At 50.7% G+C, this 22,861-nt stretch overlaps 6 protein-coding genes across 7 annotated transcripts; 3 read left to right on the plus strand and 3 right to left on the minus strand.

Annotated features, from left to right (window-relative positions):
- Positions 1–374: 374 nt before the first annotated feature.
- On the plus strand, positions 375–3,746 carry PV06_07744 (uncharacterized protein; the record flags this gene model as incomplete). Its single annotated transcript, XM_016409020.1, has 1 exon — positions 375–3,746. The coding sequence occupies one exon, from the start codon at positions 375–377 to the stop codon at positions 3,744–3,746; it is 3,372 nt and encodes a 1,123-aa protein (XP_016260774.1).
- Positions 3,747–4,365: 619 nt separating this feature from the next.
- Positions 4,366–5,234, plus strand: PV06_07745 (uncharacterized protein; the record flags this gene model as incomplete). Its single annotated transcript, XM_016409021.1, has 2 exons — positions 4,366–4,418; positions 4,475–5,234. The coding sequence occupies 2 exons, from the start codon at positions 4,366–4,368 to the stop codon at positions 5,232–5,234; spliced, it is 813 nt and encodes a 270-aa protein (XP_016260775.1).
- A 756-nt stretch (positions 5,235–5,990) lies between these two features.
- PV06_07746 (uncharacterized protein) lies at positions 5,991–8,649 on the minus strand (the record flags this gene model as incomplete). The annotated part of the gene is made up of 5 exons (XM_016409022.1): positions 5,991–7,340; positions 7,413–7,635; positions 7,771–8,040; positions 8,122–8,344; positions 8,412–8,649. 5 exons carry the CDS (start codon positions 8,647–8,649, stop codon positions 5,991–5,993), a joined length of 2,304 nt encoding a protein of 767 aa, XP_016260776.1.
- A 4,472-nt stretch (positions 8,650–13,121) lies between these two features.
- On the plus strand, positions 13,122–14,604 carry PV06_07747 (uncharacterized protein; the record flags this gene model as incomplete). The annotated part of the gene is made up of 3 exons (XM_016409023.1): positions 13,122–13,707; positions 13,777–13,982; positions 14,086–14,604. The coding sequence occupies 3 exons, from the start codon at positions 13,122–13,124 to the stop codon at positions 14,515–14,517; spliced, it is 1,224 nt and encodes a 407-aa protein (XP_016260777.1). The 3' UTR covers positions 14,518–14,604.
- Positions 14,605–15,514: 910 nt separating this feature from the next.
- On the minus strand, positions 15,515–18,329 carry PV06_07748 (uncharacterized protein). The gene is made up of 2 exons (XM_016409024.1): positions 16,727–18,329; positions 15,515–16,649 (listed from the first exon to the last, which is right to left on the minus strand). Exons 1-2 carry the CDS (start codon positions 17,110–17,112, stop codon positions 16,466–16,468), a joined length of 570 nt encoding a protein of 189 aa, XP_016260778.1. The 5' UTR covers positions 17,113–18,329; the 3' UTR covers positions 15,515–16,465.
- A 1,307-nt stretch (positions 18,330–19,636) lies between these two features.
- PV06_07749 lies at positions 19,637–22,861 on the minus strand. Of its 2 annotated transcripts, XM_016409026.1 has the most exons (4): positions 22,641–22,861; positions 22,461–22,581; positions 21,037–22,400; positions 19,637–20,953 (listed from the first exon to the last, which is right to left on the minus strand). In XM_016409026.1, the coding sequence occupies exons 3-4, from the start codon at positions 22,071–22,073 to the stop codon at positions 20,263–20,265; spliced, it is 1,728 nt and encodes a 575-aa protein (XP_016260780.1). In that variant the 5' UTR covers positions 22,074–22,400; positions 22,461–22,581; positions 22,641–22,861; the 3' UTR covers positions 19,637–20,262. The 2 variants fall into 2 exon arrangements, with proteins under 2 accessions (XP_016260780.1, XP_016260779.1); XM_016409025.1 differs by having other exon boundaries at positions 21,037–22,581.

Here is a 22,861-nt window from a genome sequence, read left to right on the forward strand (position 1 = left end):
AGCCTCGTGCAGCCTCATTCGGCATTGACCAATGAATGACGCCTGTGCTTAGTCAACCCTTTCTCGACTACGGAGTAGCATAGATACGAGGAAATGTCCTGGCGATATTCCAACAAAAGTCACTGGTGACAACGCTTCGTCTCAGCAGCTAGAAACCATCAGTATTGGCTGATCAGTCCTTGTTATATGACGCTCTAGTTGATGCCCCTGTTGGTGCGATCAAGTGCTTGTATCATATCAAATATCAACACCGTGAAATCGCCTGGTTGGCATTTGTCAGCACACCTGGCGAGTTATCTCAGGCTCCAGTTGCAACTGCCTTGCGTACAGAGAACATTTTCAGATACAGAGAAAACTGCGTGATCCTCAAGGCAATGTTCCAATTCAGCGCCGGAAATATTTCGCACGAGGCTAGCGTCGATAATACGATGCCAGCCTCGCGTAACCAAGTCTCCGGTGGTGAGAAACGTCAGATCACCAGGAATCGTATTAGTTACTCCTGTCAGACATGCCGGAAACGAAAAGTAAAATGCGATAAGGTACATCCAGTCTGTGGGGGATGCAAAAAAGCAAACGAAGATTGTGTATACAACGATGAAACCAAACCAACCATTATCGCCACCACCGAGATATCAGACGGGTCGAAGAAGCGGAGGACGACATATGAAAGGCAAGAATCGACTTCGGTCTCGTCGTCCAGCCCATCTCAGGACAAGGCGATACCGCCTCCTCCTCAGTTAAAAGCAATCGAGGAGCAGTTGCATCGCTTGACTTCAATGGTCGATGCACTCCGAAAATCTGGAGGCAACGAGTCGCAACTCCGCGATTTGCTCACCCCAGTGCCTTCCCAGTCGGAACATGATTCGGATGAAACAGCGTCTCGGCCGGACCTCAGTCTCGGGATGTTTCGCTCCAGAAACTCAGGATCACCAAAAGACGTGAATGAATTGAATCGGCCTTTGTCTAGTCTCAAATTGACCAACGGCAACAGCAAACGGACTGTTGAAGATCCATTTTGGATACATATCTCTGACGAGTTGGATCAGCTTAACCACATGATGAGACGTCACAATAACGTCTCTGGTAGTACAACAAGTGTGCAGAACAAAAATTGCGATGAAGCAAGGCCTTCAGCTAATGGACCACATGTTGAACCTGTCAAGGACGATTTCTGGGAGCCGATGAGTTTTGAGACGGCCTCTGCGGCTAATGGTACCAACTCCTACGATCCCGACAGTGATTGTACCATGTGTCAAAAAGTACCATTTTCCAAGGCAACTTTGTTACAAGCATTACCGATAAATTGCTCACACGCAACTGCCTACCACCATCTCTTTAAAGCTTTTCCGACCAGGGCTCAGAGCAATGTCCTTCTCCGATGTTGGCTGTCAACCGTCTATCCGATTCTACCTCTTCATATTCCAGGTGAAATTTTGGAGAAACACGAGATGCTTTGGAATCGAATCGAAACAGTGGGATTGGCACAAATGCAATTACACTATCCGGATCTTGAAATATACTCCATAATGTATGTGATCTGGTATGCTGGAGTACTCGGCCTATCCAGAAAAGGTCTGCAACGTTGGTTTCCAGATTCAACACGTGCCGACTTGGCTACCAAATTTCACGGCAGCGTAGTCTATACACTGCACCTGGGACACTTCACGCGGGATGTTAGCCTCCAGAAGCTCGCTGCCTTGGTTATGGTGCAGTCTTTGCCCATTGCTGAAGAAGACCCTATCCAAGCCAGCCTTTATACTCAGCTCAACGTCAGGCTGGGTCTGGCGATGGGTCTACACCGAGAACCAACTCTATTTGACCTACCCGTCGCTGAGGAAGGCATGCGTCGCCGAATATGGTGGCAACTGGTGCAATTGGACACCTCTCTTGTCATCTCTACTGGATACCCGACATTAATTTCAGAAAATGTCTCTGATACGAGAATCAATTGTGAAGACAAGGATGCGTTCATTTCTGATGACGACGAGGCGATAAGCCTTGAGGGTGGGAAGAAGCCAAAGCCGTTCTCGTGGGGTGAAACTCACTCTACCGACGAAAACGGCAATTTGACACTTCACCGCACCATGAGCCTCGTAGCAAGGGCGAGATCGGTTCAGGCATGTGCCTTGCGTGCTATCGTCGATACCCACCTAGGAACTAAAACGATCACCAGCACCGATATGCAAGAATTGAAGAGAGTCATGGCTGAAGCTGAGGAGCAGATCAACGACATCATCGCTCAGATCCCGGCCAAGGGCTTACCTGAGATGGGCTTCGTTCCTGAAGGACCCAATGGGAAATCGAGACAAGCCTACAGTCTCGACTGCGACTCGTCTATGAGCAGTACCGTCACTGAGAAGGATCTCGCATTCTACCAGAATTATGTGAGCGATGATAATCTAGCAACGCCCCTTGCACGTTATCATCGACAGAGACTGGCGGTCTTCAACAAGTGGGCTCGTATCACCCTTTCGATGTTGAAAGATAAACTACATTGTGTGGCATATGCTCCCTTTCTGAAAAATGCCAAGAGCAAACTGTGGACGGTTGGGAGGCAGTGCGCTTTGCATAACTGCCACAGTTTTATGAGAAAGTTCATCTCCTTGGTGGAAGATCCTGACCTTGAAACCTTCCGATGGACTTGGCCCGCAATGTACGGCCCCTTACATGCCGGACTGATCATGCTCGTCGATCTCTACGCACAGCCTGACAGTGTGGAAGCACCGCGGTCCAGGGAACTCATTGACAAGGTCTTCTCACTTTCCGATCCGCGGGCTGGAATTGTTGGGGGTCCCAATGGGGTCACCATTCAAAGGCCTCTCCGCGAAGGTGGCGTGGAACCGTGGGATATGTTGCGAGGCCTTCGCTCCGCTGCCTGGCAGATGGCAGGACTTGACCCCAACGTGCTTTGGACCCAGGAGGATCAACTCAAGCTAGGTCTTGCGACTCCCCTCACAGATGCCCAGAAGATAGCCCAGAGTTTGAGGGAGGACAGCATCTATGAGACTGGGGACGGGCAAGCAAACCTTAATCTTGCTACCAAAACCGACCTTAGAAATCAATCAACAGAACAGGGAATTCGATACATGGTAAGCCTGGCGTCCAGCGAATTGAATGGTGACAAGGAAGTCGACGAGTACAATTGTTCTCGAGCAGTCAGGAACAGATTTCTCCGTGATATCGAAAATGGAGACCGTCGAGGTCATGGTCTCAAGCTAGCGCAATTAGAAGGACAGCAGAAAATGCCTTTCCCATTGAGTGGCTGTATGGAGAGATGCTCCCAACAAGCCGTCGGTGGTGATGTCCCTAGCTCGTGCTTAGGAAGTGGGAAAGCAGTCCTCAGACCCACCGCAGTCGGCTACCACCCGTGCACTGGTCAGGTTGGGACGTCAGACAATACCACCGACAAGAAGGAAAACGATGGAGCAGACCCGTTGTTTCAGCAGGATGGATATATCGGCAGTCAAACCGACGGTGATCTGCCGTCTGTGGAAATTAATACACTACAACAGAGCTTTGGAGGACCAAATGGAAATGGATTGGATTCTTCTGGAATGCAAACTGGTCATGGCATTCAAGCAAACGAGCAAACTTTCGGTACATATAAGGAGACTCAGAATACTACATCGGCGCCTTCTGCGGCAGAAGACTTCGGGTTTGACTGGGCTCGTTGGGACTCTGTGTTTGGACAGTATACTGGTTTTACTGATATGATGGAAGATGTGACATTGTCATGGGTTGAGTAATATTCCCTCGGAAATCGCAAGATCAGTCGAGATCTTGGAATGAGGACATATAAATATATGACAACATACGTCTGTTCAGCATTTCATATGTCAAGGGGCTGAGTTATGGTGAAGTCATGGCAGTCTCACCAGGACATTGCTCAGATGTGTACAAGATTGCAATACACCGTTGGACATGGACAGCGATTGCGTCGCGTATGGGCCACAATTTCCGAGATGCCTCTGATGCCATCATCCTCTCTTGCCCTCGACATTAACGTTCAGCATCATATGACCAAACAAGGCAGTGGTTTTTCAAAGCCAGAAGTTGAAAGAATCAAACATTGAGGCTGAGGACAGCTGGCATCACTTCGCCGTCAATACAAAGCTGGAGTGAAGAAAGAACAAGCCGTGACTTTCACCACCACTGCCTACACAACGATTCACTTGTCACTCATCTGTCTTCATGAGACGCGTGACAACGACGTCACGGCACGATTCACCAATACTTGATGTTGATTCACGCATGGTATATACGCGCGTCTTTCCAGCCATGTTTCGGTCGTATCGTTTTGTTTCCTCCCACTTTCGTCCGCATCCTCCCTCTCAGTTCTCCCCCATGCTAGTCGACGACAACAACATGGCTACTCTCAGTGATCAGACCAAGATCGATCAATCAAAGATGAGCGCAGTGTACGTTGTTCAACTCTTCTCAGAAACCTCACCAGCTGACATTGTTGTTGTTGTAGGCACGCTCAGTCACCGGCCATCAAGGTGATTGTTGGCGACGAGGGAGACTTCGTCAAAACACCTACCGATCTCATCCAGTCCAACGTCTTTTACGTCAACAAGTCGTTTCTCGTGCATCACTCGCGATACTTCAAGATCCTTCTGGACACGGCACCACCTCGCGACGTCGTCCGTCTGCAACCACCAAAAGGGTGCGACGCGGAGATGTTTGGGTGCTGGCTGGACGCGCTGTATCAAGGCAAGGTCGACTTGTCTGAAGATACTGCCGGCGGAGGACTCCCAGAACTCAGAGGTACCTATGCCTTTGCGAATTTCCTGGGATCTTCAACTTTCAAAAATCTCATCGTCGATGCCGTGCAGAGCGAATGGGCCCTTGACGACTGGGCACCACCTGACCTCTTCGTTGCCACGTGCGATGACCCGGCCACGGACTTGCTCGACGACTACGTGCTTGAGTGCGTCGCCTACAAGATCTTGAAGCAGGGCTGGACGAAGGACGGATCGGAGGAAGACTGGGACTATGTCGTCGCCGACGAAAGCACCGAGAATGACCATGTCCCTGACCGCTCCACCTCCTTCTTGAGACTTGTGCAAAGAGTCGACAGGCTGAGGGAGGAAGAGGTCAGAGGCAGGCTGATGGACCCGACCAAGCGCGTGGACTGCAGATGGCACGAACATGCGACAATGGAATCTCGCCGTCAGTGCCACCGATTCGACAACAACTCCGCAGTCACCGAAAGTCACCTTTTCACGACCTAGTCGTGCAACGCTACTGACCACCGCTTCCTGCTGATTGAGCAACAAAACCACCACGGAGCGTTGAAGCTGGCAAAAGGAGCGACAAACACAACTTCATGGGCCGTTGAAAATGGCAGAGGGGTGATGTTGTTGCGCGTAACGGTTGGATTTTCAACTGGCACAAAAGGGGTGTTGCAGCAGAAGTTGGTCAGCGGTTCTGCGTATGAAGATGCAAGTGCATTGAATGGCTTTTCCCAAACTTGTTCATCACACGAGCGACGACGACGTGATCATTAGTGAATTGTTCAAAGACAAAGGAACAAGAATGATTTCGTTTCAGGAGAACTAGATTGGAGGAGCATGAGACTCTTCAATTCTTTAATCAGCGTCGTCGTCGATAGAAAATGATTGAATCCAAAAGTGATCTTGATTTCACTCTCTCACATTTGTTCGTGGTGTTGCTCAACTACTTTCGTATACCGTGGACTTTTCGTTCTGTTCCCCTTCTGGACGTTTGCCTACCACTGATGGTGACCCGGGGAAGGAGATGTTTGATCAAAAGTGTCTCTCTTTCATTACATTATGTACCCTTGTAAGGTATGTACAAGACTTGGGCTCTTTCGGATGCAACTTGACTACCACATTACTCGTATCTACGACGACCGTTCTTTTCCTCCCGCTCTCATACCCTTTCGACACGTACGAAAGGTTTCCCTGTAACCTCGAGATCGAGACCCATGCGATATAGCTCAAACCACATCGAGTCGGTTGACGAGTTTATCCCTGACTCGGTCTCTGAGGCCACTGGTCCAACGTGGCCTGAGACCCGGTCAAGGTGAAATTGACCATTGCCTGGGTGGGCACGTCGATCAAGACGCCGTAATCCCCGGGGTACAAGACCAGATTGCCATCCTCGTCACGTCTCCCGAGACTCCCCAGCGTCAAGTTCAGACTGGCGCCGGCCGACGCGCCCGCGGAGACGTTGAACAGCCTCTCGTACGCGACGAGCTGCTTGTTCGGGTACGGCTGGGGACCGTGCTGGCCACTGATGAAGCCCAAGGCGACGAAGTCGGACGTCACCTTGCCCGTGTTGGCGACGGTCACGTTGACCGTCTCGAACGGGCAGAGGTCCTTGTAAGGGTACTGGCTGCCGTCACACCCGGACACGAGCTGGGAGATGTCGTAGGTCGACGAGCTCGTCTGGCCCGCCGACACGCTGAAATTGGTGTAGTGCATGCCGAACCCGAAGGGCACGACGGGGGAGTCCTCGTACCAGATGTACGTCCTGCCGGGGGACCCCGAGGTCTTGTTCGGACGCAGCGCCATATCCGTCAGGGGTATCTGGTCGACGTAGTTGGTGGGGTACTGGGTGACGGGGAGGCGACCGGCGGGGGCGTACTTCCCCGTCAGGACGTTGATGAGGGCGTCGCCGCCCGCCATGCCCGGGTACCCACCCCAGACGATGGCCGAGATGTTGGGGTTGGTCAGCAAGGGAGTGTTGTCGATCTGGTCTCCCATCTGCAACACGACCACCGGCTTGCCCATGCTCGCGAACTGGGAAATGAGGTCGATGGACGCGGGCGGCCAGTCGATCGTGTACCGGTCCATCCCCTCGGACTCGTCGGCGATGCTGATGCCGTCGGCGACGACGATGATGTCGCTTTCCTCGGCGGCCCCGAGCAGTTCATCCCACCCGTCCGTCGTGGGCACGCCGAATCCGCCGCCATACACCACGTTGACGTTGGGGAGTTGCTGAGCGGCGTAGAGCGGCGAGTGCAGGTAGGGTGCGACGCCGTAGTAGTTGCCTTGCATCATGGTCGTGGCGTTGGCCCAGCTGCCGAGCAACGCGATGGTGGTGTTGTGGTCGGTGGGGAGTTGTAGGGGAAGAGTGCCGTCGTTTTTGATGAGGACGATGCCTTCCTCGGCCGCTCTGAGGGCGAGGGCTTCAGCGTCCGGCGTCGATACATCGGACCAGCCCAGGGAGCGGTACGGAGTGGCGGACGCAGGGTCAAAGTAGCCCAATTTCACGAGGGCCGTGTACAGGCGGACGAGGGCTTGGTCGATGACCGTTTCGTTGAAGAGACCTTGATCGTAGGCTCGTGGGAGCCATGTTTGGTAGTATGTGCCCTGTTTGAGGAGGTTAGTACAACACTATTCTCCTTTCTCGAAGGCGCAGTAGCCGGTGGGATAACAACATACACAATTCAAGTCCGCACCCGCAATCAAAGCGTCAGCCACGGCCTGCTGCTGAGTCGGGGCATAGTAATGAGGAGCATAGATGTTCTGGATAGCATCGCAGTCCGATGTCACGTAGTGTCCATCGCCGGTCCAGTTCCAGTGATCTCGGAGAATGTCCTGGAGGATGTATGGGTCGGCACACGTGGGTACACCGTTCAAAGCATTGTATGAACACATAATAGACCTGTTGATATGTCAGCTAACTATGTCCCCATTCTTTCTTTCGCCTTGGGACGCCCGGGGATCCCGTAGAGGGGGGAGGGAGAGCAAGGGGTAATTCAGGCTAAAAACAAACTCCACGAAGGATGGGCCGACTCACCCTACGGCAGCATCCCGAGCACACGTCTGGAATGACTGCATGTAATACTCTGCTAGATCTTGCGTTGTGACAATGGCGTCAAAGTTGTATCGATCGTTCGTCTCCCACATTTCGAGATCGTAGGCAACGAAATGCTTGCAAGTGGCCACCACCTTCTTGATCGGCGGGTCGTGGCCGCCCTGGAGTCCGTCGATGAGCTGAGCAACGTACGATTTGAGGTGGAACGGATCTTCGCCTGGAGTTTCTTGTCCTCTTCCCCATCGAGGATCTCTGTTGGTGTATGAGATTAGCCCAAGCCCCTCCTTGTCGTCTTGAGGGCGCGAGATTTTGCAAAAGATTCACCCAACTCACTTATAGGGGTTGATGTTTGGAGTCCAGTAGTCCAATCCGCTCCTGTTCGCGTTGTTGAAGGCTCGCGCCTCGGTACTGACAACAGTTGCAACCGCGTGGATCAATGCATCATCGAAAGCCGCACCCATGGTGATGGGCTGCGGGAACGACGTCGCGTGAGAATAGTCTCCGGAACTGCTAAAGTTGACTCCTGGGGAGCTGGCGACGCCATGCAACGCCTCCTCTGCATTGTCTTGTCAGAGTGCTGCATTTATACCCCTTGAGATTCTCACACGGGGAGGAAAACGTACGCCACCACTGGTAACTGTACAGGCCTAGTCGCGGTACACCAGGTGAGGTGTTTCCTGTCAAATTGAACTTCTCATCGATAGTCAAAGCGGCGACGAGAGCTTGTGCTCGTGCCACAGCTGGTGCGCTGGTGTCACATACGGTGTTGTTGGACAGAGGCCCATGCACACAGTCAGGAAACAAGTCTGCCAGGGCTGGAGCAGCCAGCAAGGCCAGAACGCTGGTGATCAGTGCCGCCATGATTCAATGAAAGGAGTCACTCTTTCTCTCGAAGCACCTACAGACTTAACTCAAGACGATTCCAAGCGAGCGACCATGGTCCTTTTTATCCACGGAGACTCCTGCGGTCGGAATTGTTGACGAAATCGACTTACCGATCACCGCACTTTTCTTTGCATGAATAAACCGCACGATCTCCGCTTTACAATCTTCGCTATTGAACTTTTTTCGCAAGGCCGAGTTGGAGAACAGAAATGTCGTCGTATACCGCTAGGCAGTTTGGCGACGACGATCCTCCGACTGTGATTGCCGCAAACCAGCTGTACCTGAGCAGAGAGAAGTCGATCATCACCTCTTTGGAGAGGGGCATGCCTCGACGAGCAAGCGTCCACCAGTAGCTACCATGCATGTCGGGGATGAAAAGTCTATGACCGTGTACATGGGGAACAAGCTTGACCAGGGATACCTTCTGCAAAACAACGCACGCGTTAACCTGGACTTGGAAGGTTGTGAACATATTCATTCAAGTATGCTGTCGTCATTGGATGTAATGCGGCGGGAATTGTGTACACAGTCCTCTTGCATGGGATACTCCTGGCCAGTTTAGCTATACCTTGCAAGGGTGCACCGACTTAGGCATTCGATCGGCCATACGGCTGTACGGCAGGCCACTTCGCAATGCTTCGGATGTGAGTGTAACGTAGAAGATGCAAGGAAGGTGCCTGATGTACCCCATTGTGCTCCGTAGTCATGGATGGATAATAGACAAAAACATGACACCCAGAGGAGCTCGATAACCGGAGGGATTTCAGGCTAAATAGCCAGCTGGAAATGTGGAGGTGGAGGCGAAATGAGCTGCGGAGGCATGGAGACCGTGAACAAAAAATCAGCCTCTCATGATGCTCGTCGATCATGAAACGAGAGATTGGCCGGTGTGAAAGACAATCGGCCTGCTGATTCCATGGAAACTTCGCCCGCAACTCGGATTGACTTGCATAACCGTCCGTGGTGTGTACGAGTACGAGTGCCAGTACGTCAATAGGCGCGGGTGGCGCGATCACACCTCGACCCTACTCTGCACTTTCTCATTCAGTCTGACCTGGCAATTGGACGTTTGGACCCTCGCCATATACCATGCCAACATGCGCCTACCTTGGCCGATGCACTCCTAAACCTCCAGTCAGACGGCCGTTCTTTCCAATGCGGAGGTTTGTCGACTTTGTTGGCAAGCTTCCTTTTCGACACGGGAGCTACAGGGATCCAGTGCCGATCCTCATAGCGAAGCCTTTGACCCACACAGCCAAGTAGTGTGATAGAATGCTTCGCTGTGCTTTCTGCCGGCCGGTGGGCAGCCCTGCTAGACGTTGCCAGGGTACGTCCTGCTAGACTTCGAATAGAAGCCCATTGACAGAGCTAAACCTCGTGTCTGTGCGATCGAGAAAATCCCTGTCCTCGTCCATGTGCCGTTGCAATTCCGAATTAGCCTGAAGACCGCATGGTAGGGGGGGTGGCCTTTGTGGTGTTATAGCGCGGCCATCGCTCTTATATGAGATGTTGCAATCTTCAATTGCTTCAGAGTCATTATTTCATTGTCACAAAAGCCATCGTAGCGTATCGAAACATGGCGCCCCCAGTCAAGAATTCGCAGTTCAGCGATGCTGCTCTTCAGCACCGCCTGGAATTGACAGGCAAGGCCGGCCCGCAGGCTTTGATCAGAAACATCCGGGTGTTTGGTCTGACCTGTTTCGCTTGCATCGGTGGTCTTCTATACGGTTACAATCAGGGTGTCTTCAGTGGTGTCTTGTAAGCTTGTCCTTCCAGTCTCTCCAAAAGACATCGAGCTGACAAGATCTCTATGCAGGACCATGACTTCGTTTAACAGTCACATGGGAGACTACGTCTCGAACACAACCAAAAAGGGCTGGCTGACATCCATTCTCGAATTGGGAGCCTGGACTGGCACCCTATACTCTGGTTTCCTCGCTGAAATCATCTCGAGAAAATATGCAATCATTGTTAATACCGTCGTTTTCATTATCGGCGTCATCATTCAGTGCACAGCCGTCTCCGGTGGTCATTCTTCCATCTTGGGCGGTCGTTTCGTTGTAAGTAGAAGCACATGATGATGCTGTTTTGCAGATTCCTCTGACACTGAAATCCGATCAGGTCGGTATGGGTGTCGGATCTCTGTCGATGATCGTCCCCATGTACGTTGCTGAATGTGCACCGCCGGAGCTTCGAGGTCTGCTCATCGGTATGCAACAATTTGCCATTGAGTTTGGTATCATGGTCAGCTTCTGGATCGTATGTATCACGAGCTTTCATCAAGAGACCCCATGTACTGACCTTGGTAGGACTATGGCACCAATTACATCGGAGGCACCGGTGCTTCGCAATCAGATGCTGCCTGGCTCGTTCCACTGGCTCTTCAGCTGGCTCCTGCTCTGGTCTTGCTCGTTGGAATGATCTTCATGCCATTTACACCCAGATGGCTCATCCATCACGGCCGAGAGGAAGATGCAAGAAAGACACTGTCGGTTCTTCGGGCCATGCCTCCAGACCATGAGCTTATCGAACTCGAATACCTCGAAATCAAGGCTCAGTCTATGTTTGAAAAGCGGACCGTTGAGGCCAACTTCCCTCATCTGAAAGAGCTGACGCCTATGAACACCATTAAGCTGCAGTTTGTAGCTATCGCCTCACTTTTCAAGACCATGCCCATGTTCCGCCGCGTAATTGTGGCAACAGTTACGATGTTCTTCCAGCAGTGGACAGGTATCAACGCCGTTCTATACTACGCCCCACAGGTAAGTTTCTTCGATAAAGAAAGCTTGTACAAATTGAAGCTTACATTTGTAGATTTTTGGCTCTCTCGGACTCTCATCCAACACCACCTCGCTCCTTGCAACTGGTGTCGTCGGTATCGCAATGTTCCTTGCTACCATTCCTGCAATCTTGTACATTGACAGAATGGGACGAAAGCCTGCGCTGGCCATTGGAGCTTTAGGCATGGGTCTTTGCCACTTCATCATTGCCATCATATTTGCGAAGAACGAACATCAGTGGCCTACCCACCACGCAGCAGGCTGGGCAGCCATCGTCATGGTCTGGCTTTTCGTCATCCATTTCGGTTGGTCTTGGGGTCCTTGGTAGGTGCATACAAATTCCGTGACTGGCAAGAGACTAACACATGTCCAGCGCCTGGATCGTGGTCGCAGAAGTCTGGCCTCTATCGGCGCGTCCATATGGTATTGCCCTTGGAGCTTCATCCAACTGGATGAACAACTTCATCGTCGGTCAAGTCACACCAGACATGATCACAGGAATTCGATACGGCACCTTCATCCTTTTCGGACTTTTGATCACCATTGGTGCAGGGTTCATCTGGTTCTTCGGTAAGCAGAAACGTTTCGTCTAATGACCCACAATGCTAATCATAACCAACAGTCCCTGAGACCAAACAACTATCACTGGAAGAGATGGACTTGGTCTTCGGCTCAAGCGGAGTCGCTCAAGCAGATAAGGAGCGTATGCGACAGATCAATGCTGAGATTGGTCTCGATCGACGAGTTTCAGTCGTTGAGCATGGACATGGTAGCGATGACCATGTCGCAGAAGTTCATGAGAAGAATGTCGACTCCAAAGAGGTTTAGGTGGTAACATTTACCCGAGACCCTGGCAGGCATTAGCATTGGTGGAAATGGTAGCTTGTGCTACTTTGTCGGCGGTTTGAAACCACCCGCATTCTCTCACTTTGCAAGATGTGCGTAGGAGGACAATCGTATATCAGACGATAATCACAATTCATGTTGCTGGGAATGTGTCTTGGTTCATTCAGTTGTCCTTTTCCCAACGAAGGTCGCAACATAACTCAGCTGGGGCCGATGATCAGACAGGTAGGGAGCCAACAAGGCACAGGGATGCCAATCGTAAACTTGTTGGTGAATACAATCGAGTAGAGCACCTGGCTACGTCTCACTTACTTTCGCAGTACTCCTCCAGGATTTCAGTACATGTACGAACGCACCTACCTGCATGTCTGGCAAGTTCAGGCATTTTCTCGAGCACACTCAGCGCACTCTTTGGGTTGCCCTAATCGTAGATGTCGGTTACCATCGACTGGTGTGGCTCTTACCACAGTTGAATCGTTAAAGTGTCAAGGATGAGCTGCTCATCACAGTTGAAGATGGACAGTTGTTACGCTAGTCCCGGTTGGGGACGCATTGGTGCACTAGCTCTAAATGGATTAGCGGCATATCACAGTCCTGGCCCTTTCGATCATTTCACCCCTTGATAACCTACAACTTCTACTTCTACCACCACCTAGTAGTGTTCCTCGCAGTGGTACAGAGCACCAGGCTTGATGGTCTCTGCTTCTACTTCAATATCTTTTCCCAATGATACATCTAAGTATCATCTTAAACACTCATTCATGTTGAGGGTCTGAACATTGCCCAGCCAGTCGCTCGTGTTAAAAGGCGATGCCCAGAAACATGAAAGACTTGATCCGGGCTTTTCAATTGCTCGTCCTTTTTATTTCATCTACATTTGCCTATAGACTCTCAGAAGAAGCTCAACTCCCATTTGAGATCAATCGTCATACTCTCGAAGGAGATCCCGGCTTTATTGCCCCAATTTTTCCCATCCTCCCTTTTCACAAATACTCTCAAAACCCTATACTGACACCAAACGTCAAGAATGACTGGGAGTCGGCATACGTTTACAATCCGACCGCCATGGTCCTCAATGAAACAGTCTTCTTGCTTTACCGAGCTCAAAACGCTAGCAAAACTTCAGCCATCGGGCTTGCGTGGGCGAGTGATGGGTACAACTTCACAAGACTGAATCGACCCATCTTCTCGGCCACAGAAGACTGGGAAATGGGCGGTGGGACTGAAGATCCAAGGATCGTCCGTGTCAATGGCACGTTCTACTTGACCTACACGGCGTTCGATTTACAGACGCCCCGACTGTGCATCTCCACCAGCGAGGACTTGTTGACTTGGACCAAATATCCACCCCTCTTCATGACATCTCATGATGTCGTTGGGGGAGCAGCTGGCATGGACCACACGAAGAGTAAGTCTTTTGGCTGCTAGAGTATTGACACGGTGTAGCTAAAAGTTTACTGCGACATGAACAAAAAAGGCGGTGCGATAGTCACCGAGCCGACGGCTGATGGATTCTACCATATGTATTTCGGCGATAGTGTCTTCTATCACGCAACCTCCACCGACCTCCTGAATTGGACCACGTCCAAAGTACCGTTCGCGGCGCCCGTATATCCTTGGGAAAATGGACTGATCGAGCCTGGACCTGCACCGGTCAAAACCAGAGATGGTCGCTGGTTGTTGGTGAGTTGTCAACATTGCACATTGCCATTATTCAATCCCACACGAAACCGGTACCTTGAGATCAAATCCGTTCTGAAACTGAAGCTTATCGTTTTACGAGTAGATTTACAACGCCATGACTACAGGTGAAGGTGGATATAGAGCAACACAATATTCCGTTGGACAAATGCTACTCAATCCGGCGAGCGAAGTTGAACACGATTCACCGTCATTTATAGTACCGGATTCAATGCACCGGAACGGTCATTCTCACAACCTCATTGTGTCGCAGGGAAAAGCCCAACAAATTTCCCAGGCGGCACAAAATCGTCTGTTGTGCGATGAAGGTGCACAAAAGACACAAAAAGGCTACCAACATCCCGTCGCACGCCTCGAGACCCCCTTTCTCGTACCGAGCACTCCGGAAGAGGAGGAGGGTCAAGTCGACCTCGTGGTTTTCGCCGAGGGCTTGGTCCAGTTCAAGGGGAAATGGTTTTTGTATTACGGTCAAGCAGATCAGACCGTCGGTGTGGCCGTTGCGGACGTTCAACCTTGAATGCTGTTGGCCATTCCTACCTTGACAAACCAAAAGCTTTTTTTATAGAATACAGTGGAAACACACTGTATCGATGTAAAAGACGTGGAATGAAGAACAAAAAAGAAATGTTCAAACCAGTTTTTTTCAAAGTCAACTCACTCACTCTCTGGTCTCCATAGCCTAGGTACCTAGCTAGAGAGTAGTAAAAGTTCGGTCCACATCCTGTAAAAGTCCGGCGTTGTATTCTTTACGGTACAATACCCGTACTGTAATTGTATCGTAATGACCGCTTTCGTAACTGATCAATACACCGTACCTCCGGAGCATCCAACCCACCCACCAAGTACATTCTACACCGTGAATCTCGGGATATCTTTCAATTGCCTCCGGTATGAGAACAAAAAGAAGAAGAGAAAAATCCGGATCCAAAATCTAAATGGAACCCCCTACAAAAAAAAAGGTACAGAGTCTGAAGCAACGCCTACCTTGAGCTGAGTAGGTAGGGAAGTAGAGTGGACGATGATACCCCAGTATCAAACATTCTACCTGATAGTACAGTCAGGTAGATTCTCACAAAGAACCCGGATCGAAATAAAGTAATCCCTGGCTAGGCACACTACTTGTAGGTACCTACCTACCTACCTTCGCTTTTTTATTGTAGTAATTGTACTTTGTACCGTGCACTCACTGTATATGTTGCGGCGTTGGTTTTGTCTAGTATCGGTCTATGAAAGTTAGGAATGGACCACATTGAAATACCGAGGTAGGTAGTCGGGGGACACACCTTGGGGGCAATACCTATCATTCATACGGATCAACCAAGAAACAAAAGTACTCCGTACATGCAATGACAACAATACTCGTGGTCTCGACAAGGGGACCCCCAGTCGGAGGACTACGGGACACTGACACTCATCATACAGGGACAAAAAATCAAGCCCAAGATGTGTCGCAGCCCAACAACAACTACAACTACAGCCGCAATAAAAGACACATTTGTAAAAGACTTGTGAGATGTAAAATGTAATAAGTGCAATTTTCATTGCAGGCAAGGTGTGAAGCTTTGGGCATCATAAAACCTCACCAAGCCAAAGGACCAGAGGAACTCGATACCTAGGTACATCGGCAACATATACCAAACTAACCCCCCTCGCAAGGAAGGGTAGGTAGGGAAGACCAACGACGACCCCAAAAGAACACTACACTTGGTCAGTGCCTTTCTCTCTCCCTCTCTCTCCTTCCCCTGGTTCCTGTCTTTTTGTTTGTAGCTATCGAAGCTTTGTGTCATAAAAAAAGCATCAGCTAGATGCCACATGATTGGTCGTCATAGCTGACCGGCCAGCTGTGTACTGTCATCATTAACCCTTCTTTCCATTGTAAAAAACAAACCCCGGTCTTTTTCAGCAATGTACACTCGGATCCAAAAACAAGGGATTTGGCAAACCGTGAGTGACCTCTTGCATTGCCCCCATCAGAACCCTTGCAACATAAAAACGCCATGATATGCTCCCCCGCCCTATATTGTACAGAAGTATGCAGCTCCTTGAGATCATACCACGAAGGCTCTCCCCTTCCGGCAACCATGATGAGCACAAACCGGTCTCAAGGACGATGGAAACCTGTATAAAAGAGAAAGAAAAAATCCAAAACGGTCGCGGATAATGTCTCGTCGAATGAAACTTGCCGACGACGATAAGTATCCAGGAGGCTTTGTCCAAATAAAGTGACCTCGTTTCCTGTGCGCAGCCAGTGTCGAAGGCGTGGGTATCATAAAAATGTAACTCTGAACGAATGATGGCGAAACAAAACTCTCCATCCCAGATTCTTTTTGCCCTCGCACGTATTCCTGAGGGTAACGCGGATCTGGGATCATATTAACTGTGCGTTCCAAACCGCGATGCTGTAACAGATGGTCGTCGGCGGCGACCACGAAAGGGAGGGGATATGCGGGAGTCGTAAAAGTCGTTCATCGTTTGCCTTTTCTCACGCTGCCACTTCTGCCCAGATTGTCTCTCGACATGGTCCTCGTGAGACCACCAATGTAATCTTGCAGAAAGCGATTCTCGTTTTCCAGTTTGTCGTGATCACTCTTGACCTCGTCTATTTTTTCGGCCAATGCGGCTAGTGAAGACTGAAGACTTCGAGCTTGTCTGTTGAGAAACAAATGTCAGTGCTTTTGTGTCTTTTTTTACAACCAAACGACGGGCAACCAGGGGGCCAAACATACTCTTTGAGGCTCTCGCGAACACCTCGCTCCAGTCTTTCAATGTCTTCGCTGTTCCTTCGCGGACTCATGGCTCTAGCGTCGTCTGGTGGGTATTGCGGCTTTTCCTTTTGGACCACGTCTCGCCCTTTGGGTACTATGATCGTGTTGGATCGTTGTCTGTCACCCAGTCGAGGTCTGTCCATACGTGAACGTCTGGACCCCGGCCGAGAAGAGGTTGGGTGGTGACTCGAACAGTCAGAGTCGGAAGAGGAAGAAGAGGAGGAGCCGCTTGATATCGACGGTGATATCGAAGGTCGGACGGGGATTTCTGTAGGATGCGACCCAGTCATAGAGAAAGGTCGAGGAAAGAAACCCGTAGTCTGGGGCGATGATGGACCTCTGTGCATTTGGTGTCGACACTTTCAGTACGGGATCTTGGAATCGCCCGGCTTGTTATTACAGCTCTGGTCGACCTAATTCCGGGAGGTGTCGAAGGACGCATTGGCCTGTCCTTTTTTCTTTCGCGCAGAGGGTGCACTGACTACTACTTGAGGGCGGTCGAGGGGAGTTGTCCAGACATTCAACGAGGCTGACCCCGTTGAATCGGTATGGGCCAGACAAGCGGTTGTTGGAGGTATAGCGGTGGCTTGCAGAAGAGGAAAGAGGAATGGCAAGGTGTGTGAGAACAAGTATCCGGCAATGCACTGTCCTAGGGTGTCGAGGTAGCTGCTTGGCGGGACGGGAGCAGTATGAGTACTCGGGGGGAGAGGATGGAGTAGGGGAAGGAATTTTGGGTTTCCGGGCGAACAGGGTCAGAGGCTGTCGGTGTGTGAGAGGTTCGTGTGCGAGAAACAGCGTCAGTCGAGTGGATGATTAACTTAGATTTTGCCTTGGGTTGTGATGATCAAAGCCCAAGCAAGTAGGATTGGCGGCGTCGAGTTTTGGTTCTGCTTGCCGCGGTACCCAGGAAAGGTAACCAAGCAGGCCCATAGCTTGCCTCGTTGGCAGTAGTTGGCGCAGTCCTGGGGGGTCTTTTGGTGGGGACTTCTGCCTCGCTTGTGCCACGGGCGGGTTACGTCGTTCAGAGAGAGGGGGCTTGATCGGCAACAACGGAGGCCTTGACTTGTGGGCAAGGAGCAGTCAAAATGGAACAATGTTGCCGCTCTGTTGTGGGTTTCACACGAGAAGGAGTCGGAGGAAGAAGCAATTGTTTCACGCTGCGGATTGTCTTTGAACAAACAATGGCCAAACGATTGTCGAAGTGTCTTGTTACTTTTTTTGAGTCCAAAGTCCCTGCGCCCTTGTAACCTCTTTTGCTGGATCTTACCGGAGCGATGACGATGGGTGGCAAGTGGCGCAAGGCTGTTGGGGAGAAGGACGCCCTAGAGGAGGGATATGACGGTGCTGGGAAACGTGGTTTTGCTCGCAGTGTGAACGAACGGGAGGCGAGGCCGTGCGTGTGCCACGGGACCAGTAGTGGATGGAGACCGAGTGGAAGAGTGGCGAATGGATGATGACGGTGATGATGGCTAGGAGAGGGAAGGGATAGTCGAGGGCCTTGTCAGAGATTGACGAAACGGAAAGTCGGGACAAGGCCGTGGGATGGACTGTAGTAGACAACCAAGTAGAGCCAGTAGAGAGCGACGGCGAGGTGGATTTTTGCACGCACACACATACAAAGGGCGAGAAAAGGGCGAGGGAGAAGCGTCTCTTCTTGGCTTGATCAGGCTGTGGCAGGCTGTGGTTGGGCAACCAGGGAACAATGCAGCTTGACGTCGATGATCATAAATCCCAATCAAAACAGCCGATCTACATTCATCCCTTGCCATCACCAGACGCCGGATCAACACTGACCAGCTCCATCTCGACCAACCAGCCGCTCTTTTTCTATCTCCTGCTGACCGAAGCGAAACAGGTGACACCTTTTTCCCGGCTACGAGTACGAGCGAGCGAGCGAGAGAGAGGGAGAGAGTAGAGCAGAAATTCCGTATTATGGTCACCGAAACGATGAAAATAGACCTACCTACTCTTCCCTCTTGTCGCCGTGGATTGCCTCTATCTGAAGAAGTTACCCCCCTAGTCAATTGTACAGTGCTCGTCTCGTACAGTAGACCAAGTGGATGTGTTGTTACAATCCAAAAAGAGATCTTCACTTTTAGCTGCTTGCAGGTGGAGGAACTTTCCTACCAGTCACTCAACTCGAGACAGCAAAAGGGCTGACAAAGGCAACGAGCGACAATTCATCCACGAAGCAAACTTCTTTCTTCTTCATCAGATGACAACCCTTGTGCAGGCTTTCTTCTGATTCAACCGGCTTTTTAAAAAGCGAGATGACTTGTTACACGCTTTCGACCCGGTGACAAAGGCTCTTTTTTTGTTACTCCTTCAAGGCCTTAGCCTACCTCGCCTACCCCTGCCCAACCCAAGTTTCAGGCTTTTCTTATCCTTGCCACCACTATGACGATATGGATGATGACGCTTCGATTCGCACTTGTACATAGAGAGACCCTGGGGATTTTTACCTCGCACATAAGAAAGAGTTCAGCCTCAGGGTTCCTTTTTTGCAAAACACATTTGTCGGAGATTTCACTTTGGTCCCTTGCTCGAGTCCCCTTCCAGGGTCTACCGTACCGGGATACTGACCAGGGTGCATTTATCCAGATGGCCCCCGACAGTAACAACGAGATACGACTGGTTGAGGAATGCAGGGACCATTTCATGTCCGGTGACATTTGGGTCGGATCTACGCGCAGACCCTGCACACCAATAACACAATACCGGGAAAGATGCCGATGACCTGATCCTTGACGTACAATCGGTACACAAACACATTTTCCTTGGTGAGGGAAGAATGAATTGTTTAGGGGTCTATGCGTACAAAGTACGGAGTACTACTAATGGCCAGGATATCCCTTTCCATCAAACAACAAACCATTTTGACTTATATATACCACCACCATAAGAGATATGTCGTATCAAAAAACCTATGTACTCCGTATACCGTGATTGAATCCCTGCCCTGGAAGTCAATTTCTGACCCTACTTGGGCCCCTTCTTAGCAATCCCTGCTTCCAACCCTTGTCGCTTTTGGGGCGAATGATGACGCCATGGACTGTTGGAGTTCATCTCTTTCAGTCGAGAGATCATCGTCCAGCAAATTCCTCCCTGTTTCACCAGCCCTTGCTGCAACCACTCACACAGGTGATGATCAACTGTCAAAACCATATTCCCCCCTGCGCGAAGTCGTCCTAGATGATTTTCCGGCAAGATCTTCGCCCTTGTACTGTGAGGATATACCCGCGCGGCAGCCACGGCTGTTGCAACAATGATGTGCCTTCTGGAAAAAGAATTCCATGGCTAGAGGAAACCTGGAAAAGGCGTCACTCAGGGCAATTGTATCCTCTAACCCTTGACCGACTCGGTTTTTCACGTTTCACGGATGCTCAAACGACATCAACATCACCACCACCAACAGCACAGTGCGGAAAGGTTTTTTGGTGTTGACGACTACTCCGTACTTGAGAATTTAGGGTCTGGCGGTGAGAGCAAAGTGAAGATCACCTCCTTCTTATTCGCACTCGAATGTCTCCGTCAATTGCCAGCGTCCCATTGCCGGCATATTGCTGCTTGACTCTGGGAAATGCGGAAGCGTCTTTACCCAAACCCACTACGTTTCCCATCCAATCTTTGCCCGAGTACTCCACAAATTGCACATCAAACTTGAGGAAGAAGGCTGTCACGGCACCCAGGACCTTCTGTTTGGCAAACACGCGGCCAGGACAGATGTGAGTCCCTCCGCCAAAAGGAAAGTACTTCCCCGCGGCCCAGGAAGAGCTGAAGAAGTTTGACTCGCCGGCGATTTGTCGTTGATCATCGTGTCGTCTCATGCATCGTTCTGCGTACCATGTATACGCAGAAGGCTCATAGTTTCGTTCCCAAAACACGTCGTGCTGGCTCAACGAACTAGGTGCCATGATCAAATCGTCCTTGCGCAGCAGATACCCATCCATCACCAAATCCGTCTTCAACTGGCGAGTGACGAGACAATCGACGTAATGTCTCATCATCTCCGTAAAGGCTGAATTCAAGAGTGGCTGGGCCATCAGCACTGCCATGTTCACCCCGTTGTCGGGTTGCCTTGCATTTTCCACCTCTTTCGTCACTCGACCGAGCACGTCATCAGGCGTTTCGGGCGACAGGAGGTGTGCCAACAGCCAGCTTGTCGCCGGCACAGTATTTCCTGCCAGACTAGATATTGGGGGCCGGTTGTCAGCTCTGGTGTCTGTCACAGATTTATGTCGATCATGAAAGGTGTGCTACACGATGCTTACCCGAACAAAAATCCCAGGTCAAACGCGGCTTTGCCTCTACTGCTCAATCCTATCTTGTCGTAATAACGATGTCTCGCTCTCACCACTTGGGATCCCATCAAAGGTTCCCAGTCTGGCTCCTCTGGAGCAACGCCGCCATGTTGGGCGAGGGCATATTCAATCCAAGCCTGTGTCTTGTCTAACAGGCCATCCATGCAAGAGTATGCCTTGGGCTTGACGAGTTTCGGCACACCATACATTCTAGGTAGGAAGCCAGCCTCGTATTCCCAAAACTGTTCGGCCAAGGTCGGGTTCATCTCGAGTATCTTGGTGCCGAACAGAGCGCGTACCGCGGATTCGAATATGCTCCTCCTCATCCATGAAAGCAAGTCCACGGTTTTCCACTCCCCGGTCTCAAACTCCAAGCCGTCGAGTGAGTCTTGAAATGCCTCGATGAATTTCGCGGTGAGTGTGTTGACGGCGTTTTGACTCAGAAGGAATTCATGGTTCAATGCCTCCATGCCGTCCTTTTTGTTTTCGTGCTGCTGGGAATGAAATTCGTGGCCGGTCGGCGGGAACATTGCGTCTGCATCCTCCTTCGACGTGCCCAAGGCTTGCGTGGCGAGTTGAAAGTTGAACAGATCCCGACTCACTTGTTTCGATCTGAACAAGGACTGTACGGCGGCGGCCGAGTTGACGATGTGTGCCCTCTTGCCGCCCAGCAGGATGGTGCAGACCTGGACATTTGTCCCCGTGGCCGACAGCCTGGATCGAAGCATCCGCCAAAAGGACCCCGGGTTTTCGTTGAGGAACGTCAACGCGCTACCCAGCCAGGGGATGAAATACGGTAGGACCGGGGGCGGGATTGCCTGGGACGAGTTTGACGGGTCGAGTTCTCGTGTTCTAAATTTTCCAATGGTCCGATGGAAGTTGATCGTCGTGATGATCCAGGTGAGGAGACATGTCGTGAGTAGAATGAGTGGTACGCCAAAGAGGATCTGTTGGAGTGATGGTACATTTGTGATAAGCAGTAGGATGTCGAGTGCTTTGAGTGCCATGATGATGATCAAGTCGGTCGGGTTTGATGTGATCTACTTTGGGACTTTATCTTTCCTTTGACCTTCCAACAATCTCTTCAGTAACCTAGGTAGTCTCACCAAGATAATTGACAACGCCCTTTTCTTTTTTTCAGGATTTCTAGGGGTAGCAAATAAACAGATTTTTTTCTTCATGGCCTTTTCATCCCCGTACTTTTCTGTCTAGCTCACAAGAGAACAGACACGATGACTGCTGTGTGTGTCAAAAAGATCCCGCTACTCCATAAAATGTATGTCGTTACGGAGTGCGAAGTCTGAGCTGAGGATTGTCCTTGGAAAGCTTTCTCCCTACTCAGATGTAAGCAGCCAACATACCTACCTAAAACTTGAAGGTTAGATAGCGCTTACAGTGCATACCTGAACCTACCTAGGTAGGTACAGTAGGTACCTTAAGCTACGGGGAAGGGGAACATTGGCGCGGCCATAGTCCGTTGCATTTAGGTGACTCCAGCTAATAGGGAAAATAGACCTGGGTTAGGTACCTTGGATCAGTACTGTAAAAAGGCAAAGTCCTTTCGGTTTGCTTACCCGGGTACGTACCGTATGCGATCCGATAATGTAAAGTTCCAGTGTCACGGTACGGTATGTGACGATACATTATTCTGTATTGTAGGGAGTACGGCCCCTTTACTCCGTTCTCGTAGGGCATATCCGTAGGTATTTAGTACTGTAGGGTGTTCGCATATTACACCTTTTAACCCACAACCTCAATCGAGCCAAACGATACTTCTGTAACTGCACCGTCAATC

Source organism: Exophiala oligosperma (assembly GCF_000835515.1).
Source record: "Exophiala oligosperma strain CBS 72588 unplaced genomic scaffold supercont1.7, whole genome shotgun sequence".
Taxonomy (NCBI): domain Eukaryota; kingdom Fungi; phylum Ascomycota; class Eurotiomycetes; order Chaetothyriales; family Herpotrichiellaceae; genus Exophiala; species Exophiala oligosperma.